The following is a 10,451-nucleotide window of genomic DNA, read 5'->3' as shown; positions in this document are numbered from 1 at the left end:
GAGGAAATTCTTTGTTTGGCTTTGTCCCCATTGCAAAAACTACTTTCTAGCTCTTCCTTTCTGTAACTTCCACACAAACCGTTTCAGACAACCTGACTCCACTGACTGTCAAGGATCACTCACAAAATTGACAACAACAATTCAAAACTTGACTCATTTCTGACCCCCTGTCCACGCAAACCTTTTTGCTTTTACACTTTCATTTATTCTTTCTTACACACAAAACACTTTACTCACATTCTGGGAGAGGGTTAACTCACACACAACAATGAAACTGTATTCCAGGAAGGGGGAGCGCAGGCACTGTCCCCTTCTGAGACTACTGAACAAGATGCAGCCAGCTTTCTGCTAGGGCCTGCATTCTAATCCCCTGTTATCAGTAAACTTCTCCCCCCTCTGTCTGCTTTTGCTCATCAAGATCACCAGATCAAGGAGAGCCTACTGATGAAGCCTCCATCCTCCAGCTACAGGAGCTCTCATCCTGCTGGGGGACTTCAACCACCCTGACATCTGCTGGAAAAGTAGCACAGCAATCTGTAGGCAATCCAGGGGACTCCTAGAGTGCACTGAAGATAACTTCTTAACCCAGGTAATAGACACCCCCACCTGAGGGGATGCAATACTGGACCTGATGGTCACCAATGCAAGTGAGCTCATCAGTGACATCAAAACTGGAAGTAGCCTGGGCTGCAGTGATAACACATTGGTGGAGTTCACAGACTTGAGGGATATGGGACAGGTGAGGAGTATAGTCAGGACTGTAAATTTTAGGAAAGCAAACTTCCAGCTCTTCCAGGAGTTAGTCAGTAGGACCCCCTGGGACGGGATATGGTCCTCGGGGATGAGGGAGCAGAACAGAGCTGGCAATATTTAAGGATACTTTCCATGAAGTGCAAGAGCACTCAGTCGCCAGCTGTAGAGAACTGGGCACAGAAGGGAGGAGACCAACATTGCCGAGTTGAGACCTGCTGGTCAAACTGAAGAGCAAGAGGGAACTGCACAGGCACTGCAAGCAGGGACAGGGAATCTGGGAAGTGTATAGGGACGCTGCCCAGATGTGTAGGGACGGAGTCAGGAAGGCCAAGGGTCAGCTGGAGCTGAACTTGGAAAGGGATGCAAAGACTAACAAGAAGGGCTTCTACAGGCACATCAACTAGAAAAGGGAGATTAAAGGAACTGCACACCCCTCCTACACCATCACCCCCCCCCCAGCGATGAACGAAAATGGTGACCTCATATCCACAGATGAGAAAGTTGGGGTACTCAACAACTTTTTTTCATAGAATCATACAATCCCTAGCTTGGAAAAGACCTTTGCAATAATCAAAGCCAACTGTATCTGTCCACTACTAAACTGTATCCCCAAGCACTTCATCTACCCATCTTTTAAATACCTCCAGGGATGGTGACTCAACCACCTCCCTGGGCAATCTCTGCCAGTGTTTGATAACCCTTTCTGTGAAGAAATTTTTCCTAATGTCCAACCTGAATCTCCCCTGGCGCAACTTTGAGGCCATCCCCTCAGCATCCTCTTCTCTATGCTAAACAACCCTTGTTCTCCAGCCCCTTCACCAGTTTCATCGCTCTTCTCTGGACACGCTTCAGAGCCTCAACATCCTTCTTGTACCGAAGGGCACAGACTGAACACAGTATTCAAGATGTGGCCTCACCAGTGCTGAATACAGGGGCAGAATCAGTTCCCTGGTCCTGCTGGCCTCGCTGTTTCTGATACAAGCTAAAATACTATTGGCCTTCTTGGCCACCTGGGCACACTGTTGGCTCACGTTCAGCCAACTGTCAACCAACACCCCCAGCTCCTTCTCTGCCAGGCAGCTTTCCAGCCATTCTTCCCTAAGCCTGTAGCACTGCACAGGGTTGTTGTGTCCCAAGTGCAGGACTCGGCTCTTAGTCTTGTTGAACCTCATCCCGTTGGTCTCCGCCCATCGATCGAGCCTGCTCAGACCCCTTTGTAGAGCCTCCCTGCCCTCAAGTAGATCAACACTTCCACTCAGTGGTCAACAGCTTGATGGCCAGATGGAGATCCATGACTAATGGTGTCCCTCTGGGGTCTGTACTGGGACCAGTACTGTTCAATATCTTCATCAATGATGTAGACAGCGAGATTGAGTGCACTCTCAGCAAGTTTGCAGGTGACACCAAGCTGAGTGGTGCTGGATAAGCTGGAAAAGTGGGCCTGTGTGAATCTCATCAGGTTCAACAAGGCCAAGGGCAAGGTCCTACACGTGGCAATCCACGGTTTCAATACAGGATGGCAGACGATGTGATTGAGAGCTGCCCTGCGGAGAAGGACTTGGGAGTGCTGGATGATGAGAAGCTCGACATGAGCCAGCAATGCTCGCTCGCAGCCCAGACAAAACAAGAACAACAACAAATTGGAAATACTGGGGGGGTTAGTTGTCCCAAATGTCTCAGATGGCAATGTATAGACATCACACAAAGCCAAAGCTTTTCGTTTCATGGACTAAAACCCTGTTTACCCATAATTTCTTTAAACCACTATAAAGTTGTTCACAAAATTACCCTTAACTGAAACAGTCTTTTGTAACAAGAGTTCTGCTTTGAAATCATAAAATACCTCTTATAAAAGATGCTTCCCATAGCAGTCTGATAGTAACTCCTACTGTGACAATAACAGACTGTTAATGAATACTGTTGAGGGCCAATTAGTTGCCTATCCCCCACTCCTCCCCATCACAAGGCAGTATAAACTGCTCCCCAGTCATATGCCTTTCCCAGTGATCAGCCGTTTCTGAAAATGATAAAACTGCACTCCTCCTTGTAAGGGGAGTATGATCCACCCAATAGTTAAGACTGCCCCTGATTTTCCAGAGCTCCTTTAGCAAGTGTGTGTCAAGGGGAGTTTAACTCTGTGGTTTTAAAAGGCATGTGCTCCTCACAGATATTACACTTGATCTTCTCCAAAAGGCTGGGAAGTGATTATTTAGAACAGAATACACCAGCCTTTTTACATGGAAACTTTTATTCCCATTGAGATCTGTACATTCAAGTCACACATACTTTTAAGGTTGATTGAGCTGGAGCACAGGATCACAACAGCCTGGTCTGTTTAAACAGTTAAGAGTTTATGCCTCGAAAGTGGCCAGGAAACTTGTGACTATTTCCTTCAACTTTGCTTCTGTCTGGTCAGAGATCTTCCCTTCGGTCCTGTTGAAAAAGTTTAGTTAAACTTCTGATGCAGGAATAGATGTGCAGTCAATCCTCAACTAAGGCAAAGAAAAACTTCAAAATGAACCTTCCGATTTCTAATAAAATTAGCAGATGAGTTAACACATTCCAGTTTGATACATGAAGCTACACCACTAAAACTAACATAACATCCTTTTTCCTCAAAACGTTAGTCCTCTTTAAGAACTAAGGTTTGTCAACAAAACAGCTGTACATAGTTCAAAACAAGACTATATTCTATAGAGCTATGCCTCAGCAATGGAAGGCTTACCCATGACAAAACCCATGTCATGACTTACCCATGACAAAAGCTAGAACCAGTTCACAGGCCAGGACTATGGAAATACTCAATCCCCAACAGTCCACTTAGCAGCAGGGAAGGCAGTGTGTAGCACTTAACCCACAGTACTCTAACATCTTAAAGCTATCGTAAATGCAGGAACTGAGAAGATCAAGTGATTTCAATACTAGATTAGGAAAGATATTCAAAGTAGGTTCATTTTGAGCATCAGCTAGATTTCCTAAGGAAAAACTGGATACAAGAAGATGAGCTCTAGACAGCAGCGCAAAGACAGTAGGAAGGCTGATTTAACCTCCAGTTCTGGTACAGGCAGCTGAAGGCCTAATATCCTAGGATACACTAAATTAATAATTCAGTGACCATTATCTACACTCCAGCCATCAGGTCAACACCCTTGGGATGAAGCAAGATGAATCATCATACCTGATAGTGGAGAGAAGGGCCTGGTGCTGGCTCAGTACATGAGCTAGGAAAGCACTCTCAAATTTAGTGATTTTGCTGGGTTCCAGTTTGTCCAAGTGACCTCTTACACCAGCATAGATGACTGCAACCTGTTCCTCAATAGCCATGGGAACTGCAGAAAACAAAGTATCCATGCCGTTGGCAACTCTCAAGATGCATCAGTACTACACAGAGACATTCTTGGAAGATCAACTGCACATATACAACATGGTTCAAATAAATTGCATTTACCGTGTCCGTAGAACACTTTTGCTGCCACAAAGACCAACCTCATTAGCACAAGAGACTAATGGGAAATGCTGACTCATATCCAAAACACTCACCATACTGTCCTTGTTTGAGAAGCTCTGTCAAACGTACACCACGGTTCAGCAGCTGTTGTGTGGCAGCATCCAGATCAGACCCAAACTGAGCAAAAGCAGCTACTTCACGATACTGAGCCAATTCCAGCTTCATAGTACCTGCCACCTACAACACAAAATACAGGTCAGACTGAGTTTGACCACCTTTTAAACATGTCTTGTAGTTTGCAGGTTATCTTCATCTGACAGCTGTCAAAAGTCAGCATTACCTTGCATACCAGCCAAGTGAATCTCAAGATTCTGGCACATAATATGCATTTCTGAAAATCCCACCATCTGCTTGGCCTTTTAACTGAAGCATTCTATTCCTCCCTAAAATGGTGACAGTTGATATTAGAACTCTCTCATTCCATAACTGAACTAAAAGCATGGGGGTCAAGAGAGCATTCTCTACTTCTAGTTAGATTGGCACCCCAGTCAGCATACTGAAGTGTAACAGCCCTACATCTTCATGCAGATACTATTTTCCCTCCCCCTCCCATCCAGCAATGGAAATATTGAAGAGATCGTTAAAGTTTGTTCTTTTATAATTTTGTAACTCTAAGGAATCCAAAGCTTCATTCCCTCCGAGTGAAATGGGTTGGAAAGCCCACAAGCTACTCATCTCTAGTAAGAGGGGGAGCAGCAGTTTCATGCTTACCTGCTTCATAGCCCTGGTCTGAGCAGCAGAACCTACACGGGACACAGACAGACCAACATTGATGGCTGGACGGATACCTTTGTAGAACAACTCTGTTTCCAAGAAAATCTGTAGGAGAAAACTTTTATTTTATCTTGGGCAGAAACCTGGGAGCCTCCTCAGAGGCCTGCCAGTAAGTCATCCTACCTGTCCATCAGTGATGGAGATGACATTGGTTGGAATGTAAGCAGACACATCACCAGCCTGAGTTTCAATGACAGGCAAGGCAGTCAGAGAGCCACCTCCAAAGGAATCATTCATTTTGGCTGCTCTCTCTAGCAGGCGAGAGTGCAGGTAGAACACATCACCTGGGTAGGCTTCACGACCAGGTGGACGACGCAGCAGCAGAGACATCTGACGATAGGCAACAGCCTGCATGGTATAAAGAAAGCTTTCAAACTTCAGTAGCTAATTTAAAATTTTGGATTTTTAAACCTGAGGTGGTTTACAGCTATAAACACCAATGCTAGACTATGAGGCCTATAAACCACGTTTCCTGACCTGTTTGGATAAATCATCATAGATGATTAATGCATGTTTTCCATTGTCTCTGAAGTATTCCCCCATGGAGCAGCCTGAATAGGGAGCCAGATACTGAAGAGGTGCTGCATCAGATGCTGTGGCAGACACTACAATAGTGTACTTCATGGCATCTGGAAATAATTGGAGATACACCACTCTGAGTATATTACCTCATCATGCCCATACTCAGCAAATACAACACACATGTGAAGTACTACTAGGTGCTGAAGCAAGCCCAGTCAGCATTGCTACATTGTTACAGAAAAGACTCCCATACTAGAATAATACATCTGTTAGCTCAACTAACTGAAGAAGTTTCAAGAGCAAGTTCATGGCAACTACTGTCTAACACTTGCACACTTCTTTCCCACTTAAAATGAAGTTTAAACTTCACTAAGACACATTTTGGTTCTACAAGTAACTCAGCCTTGATGTCCATGGTTTCCTGGCTACTGCAAAGCAATACTACCCTTTTCTTGATAGTCACAAACAAATTACTGTCATTAAAAAGTAGGGGGCAGAGGGTGTTCTGCTAGGTGTGACTGCTTGACCAACAGGCAAGAAGTAAGGTGCCTGATCTCTTGAAAGCTCTGTTATATATGCAGCCTTGGTCAATGAGATCACAGTTTCTGAAAAGATGCTATAGTTTAAGCGGAGCCCCTGCCAGGGAAGCAGAGGCTTTTTCAGAAGCAAATCAGCAGTTTTGGGGCCTCATACTAGTCCTCTAATGTGATGTAGTAAAAAGGAGGGGTTTTATTCCCCTCAGATACCTAGAAAAATTTCTTGTCCACAAAAGTAGTTCACTCTGTCCATACTCGCAGCTAGGAGAGGTTATAGTAGTAATTTAGCATTATAAGAACAGGACACCACTAGATGCCAGGCTCAGACATCTTCAAAAATCTGTACCTGCATCAGTGAGTCTCTTCACCAGCTGAGCAACAGTAGATCTCTTCTGACCAATTGCAACATAGATGCAGTACAGCTTTTTTTTCTCATCTGTTCCATCATTAAATCGCTTCTGGTTGATTATTGTGTCAATTGCAATCGAAGTTTTCCTGTATAACAGAGGTTGGTAAGTTAAGCTGCCTACGATTCTCCCAACCTCTACACAGTTCTGTATTCAGCTTTGTACATCAGCACATGCTGTATTCAAGTCTCTGTTTAAGGAAACATTTTTAGCTTGGGCATTTAACTTACCCAGTCTGCCTGTCACCAATAATCAGTTCACGCTGGCCACGACCAATTGGCACCAAGCTGTCCACAGCCTTAATACCAGTCTGCATAGGTTCACGAACAGAGATTCTGGGAATGATCCCAGGGGCCTTTAAGCCAACTCTTCTACGCATCTTAGATGTAATAGGACCCTTAAGAGAGAAAAAAAATCTGTTGCAGTCTGTATCACAGATACAAGCGGAGGTAGTTAACACCTAGCTACACTTACCTTCCCATCAATTGGATTGCCAAGGGCATCTACAACACGGCCCAGCAGCTCTTCCCCAACTGGAACATCCACAATGGCACCAGTCCTTTTCACAACATCCCCTTCCTTGATCAGTCTGTCATTACCAAACACGACAACACCAACATTGTCGGGTTCCAAATTCAAGGACATACCCTAGGACAAAGATCACATCCTGAGAAAACCCATACCAACATTAAAAAAAAACATTTTGACTGTTTAATACTGATATTATTCTACAGTGTAGAATATCCAACATAATCTACCTCTATCTTACTCATAACAACTGTCAATGTTCTGCTTTTAGGTACAATGCATGTATGTTCTTCCATACTGGTTAGAGAATCTACCTAAGCCAGTCTGAAACCAAAGAAAACAAAATCCAATGGCAGATTAGTTCTTATACTTCCTAGATGAAGACAAATAAAGCTCAAATATTGGCCAAGAACCAGATACTGAAAGTAAAGCATTACAAATTCAAAGAATACTTGCTTTTTGTAGTATTACTTCAACTAGTTACTATACATTGAAGTTGCAACAAAGTCCATAAAAGGTCCATGTGGGTACCTCCAAGCATAGTCTCATATTCTCCTTAAAAGTCATCTTTATATTTCCAGGCTAAACAAACTGCTTTAGTGAAAGCTTACCTTCAGTCCAGAAGAGAATTCAACCATTTCTTCTGCTTGTACATTTCTTAAGCCATACACACGGGCAATACCATCACCAATTGAGAGGACACGGCCAGTCTCCTCAAGTTCAGCAGAGGTGTCAGCTCCTAAAATACGTTCCTCAAGAATAGAGGATACCTCGGCAGTACCTGGAAAGAGACATGTTAAACTGGATTTAGCACATTAAGGCATAGTATGAATTCAGTTAGCTTGTCTTGAATTCACAAGCCAAGGTACCCTTTCTCAGGTATGCTACAAGGCCTATCAAGCAACACTCTTCCTTAAATAGGGCTCATAAGATAAGTAACAGCTTCCGTATTCACAGCCAATAAAAGTAGCTTCAACTAATTACAAGCCAGCTTCAATCAAAACACTGATGGATGTTTTGTTATTAATTTCCTTCATTGTGTCCTACACTATTAGCAATCTCTCCCCCCTAGAAAGCAATTAGACTAAATAATTAGCCTTAGCTCAAAAAGAACGCTAGCTCTGCTTGCAGAGCATTTACTTAGATTGGAGGCATCAAAACACCCTTGTCAACTGATTTATAATCTAGGATCCAAATATAGTTAAGGGAACTCAATACATTTAAGGAGTAATTTATTTGATATAAGCTATAAAAACGTATTCTCCCTCAAATTTGTTTGGCTGTGTACCTCTAAGAACTCCATTTCCTCATCAATGAAACAATTTAATAGCACTGTGAAATTGTTATTTCTTAATAACACCTTTAATCACCCTACACCACTTCAGAAACTGTACAAGAACCACTACCAAAAATACAGTTATGCAGTGCTGCTGTATTTTCTAAATGCCAAGATGTTGGCAGCAAAAAAGTTACACTCAAGGACACAAGGTCAAACCCAGACAAGCCTGTCAAAGTCATCTGTTCCTTCAACACTGTTACAAACAAGACAAGAAACTGGAATTTGAGGTATTTTTTCAAATAATTCTGCAGGAGTTGAAAAGCGAACTGAATCCTTGTGAAGCAGGTAAGCCACATAAACCAACTGACACGCAACCACACCTTTGCTTTGGGCACAATTTATACTAATTAAAGTGAAGTTTCCTAAATATAACTGTATAACAGATAGTACACTGTTAAATATGGTCAGTACATAAATGTCCTCAAGTGTTTTGTCAACTGACACACCCCTCATGCTTCATACTCATATTCCTTTTTGTCTGATAGAGCAAGTTCTTAAACCACACTCTTAGATGAGGACCTCTCACTCACCAGTTTTTTGAAAGCATGTTTCAGAGGCATGGACGTTCCTTGTAGCAACAAGTGCTGCACCCAGGGTGTTTCTGGAAATCTAAAATAAGGAATTGTTTCAGTAATATCGAGATTTCTTCAATAATTAAAAAACGTTAAGAGATTACACACTGAAACTTTTTATCATGAGCTTAAACATCTGATGCGTCTCAGTTTTGAGTTGAGCTCCACAACACTCCATTCACAAGTTGTAGTTACAGAACCAAGTACAGCACTCCTAAGCAAAGATAGACAGTAAAGGAGATTGCTCTAAATTACTCGCGTTTTTCTGCACTGTACTGATGTCACCATCACAGCACTGCAGCAGTTCCCAAAGCAACACCTCCTCACATCTGGCACCTTTATGCTGAACATCAAACGCTTAGAGTATAAACAAATCAGTGCATCCCTTACAGTTCTGCATAATACAGAAGACTATGTCCTCTAAGGGTTGGCCCTTCTAAGGAAAATTTAAGTACAGAATTTCCAAAGCGTGACCAGAATACAAAGGATAAAAAAAATAAAATAAATTTGTGTTCATGAATGCATTGCTTAATTATTGCAATCCTATAGCCGAAGCAAAGTTCGCTGCGCGGTCCCACGACAAGGTTAACGCCGTTTCTCCGACAGCCTTAGGAGGCCTCTCCTCTGGTCACCTTCACAAGGGGCATAGACCGCGAACAAGTCCCGACAGATCTCCGCACCCTCCCTCTCCCCAAAACCACATGAAGTGTGTGTGTGTGTGTGTGTGGGGGGGGGGGGAAGAAACGCCACCTGGCCAAACCTCGCGGCTCAAATCCCCGCGTGAACCGTCCCCCCAGCCCACCACAGACTCCCGGGAGCGGGAGACCGCGACCCTCAAGATGGCGCCGGCGCCCACGTTTCCCACCCGGGAAGAAAAAGCATACTCACCAGTCCAACCTGCCGCAACAGGGAGGGAGCGAGAGCAGCAGCCAAACGGGCAGAGAACATAGCGGCAACAGCGGACGAAAACTTCCCCTAGAAAAAAACTGAAGTAAATGGGAGGCAACTGCTGACCGCGCGCCCTCTCTACAAAATGGCGATGGCGCGCTCCGCCCCTTTTGGTGATGGAGCCACGACCGCGGGGCAGGGGGCGGCCCGGAAGTACTTCCCCAGCTTCTTCACCTCTGAGCTATGAGGGAACGTGTGTGTGTACATACATAAAAAAAATATATAAAACAATTACAAAAAAATGCTCAAATGAATTGAGGATTTTAGAAACATACTAACAAGCTCCTCCTGCGGGTGCCATCACAAGTGACGGTGACAGGATTGCAGCATTGCAAGCTGAGCGTGTGGGGCCTTGCCCTTGGTTGCTGGAAACTGAGGTGGTTGAGGGAAAAATCTGCCCCCCACCCCCCTTTTGGCAGGTGTTGTGTTAAACACGATGCTTCAATAATATTCCTCATGCTGATGATTTCAGTAATCACTTCAAGTTCTGTAAAACTGCCCAGAAAAAAACCAAATTGATTTGAATAACGTATGTAAGTCTAGTGTACTTGTGCTTTTTCTATA

At 43.8% G+C, this 10,451-nt stretch overlaps 1 protein-coding gene across 2 annotated transcripts; it reads right to left on the bottom strand.

The window, feature by feature from the left end:
* Window positions 1-3,104: 3,104 nt before the first annotated feature.
* LOC128850267 (ATP synthase subunit alpha, mitochondrial-like) lies at window positions 3,105-9,887 on the bottom strand. Of its 2 annotated transcripts, none has more exons than XM_054053278.1 (12): window positions 9,828-9,887; window positions 8,898-8,976; window positions 7,640-7,809; window positions 6,975-7,148; window positions 6,731-6,897; window positions 6,440-6,588; window positions 5,513-5,664; window positions 5,159-5,383; window positions 4,973-5,080; window positions 4,294-4,438; window positions 3,932-4,082; window positions 3,105-3,186 (listed from the first exon to the last, which is right to left on the bottom strand). In XM_054053278.1, exons 1-12 carry the CDS (start codon window positions 9,885-9,887, stop codon window positions 3,105-3,107), a joined length of 1,662 nt encoding a protein of 553 aa, XP_053909253.1. The 2 variants fall into 2 exon arrangements, with proteins under 2 accessions (XP_053909253.1, XP_053909254.1); XM_054053279.1 differs by having other exon boundaries at window positions 7,041-7,148.
* Window positions 9,888-10,451: the final 564 nt, after the last annotated feature.

This window comes from Cuculus canorus, chromosome W (assembly GCF_017976375.1).
Source record: "Cuculus canorus isolate bCucCan1 chromosome W, bCucCan1.pri, whole genome shotgun sequence".
Lineage (NCBI taxonomy): Eukaryota > Metazoa > Chordata > Aves > Cuculiformes > Cuculidae > Cuculus > Cuculus canorus.
This window is presented reverse-complemented; position numbering and strand designations above follow the sequence as displayed.

Coding starts and splice junctions, on each gene's coding strand:
- LOC128850267 (XM_054053278.1), bottom strand. CDS start 9,887: ATGTTCTCTGCCCGTTTGGCTGCTGCTCTCGCTCCCTCCCTGTTGCGG. Junction 7,810..8,897: donor AACATGCTTTCAAAAAACTG/GTGAGTGAGAGG, acceptor GTCTCTTTCCAG/GTACTGCCGAGGTATCCTCT. Junction 6,898..6,974: donor GCAATCCAATTGATGGGAAG/GTAAGTGTAGCT, acceptor TTCTCTCTTAAG/GGTCCTATTACATCTAAGAT.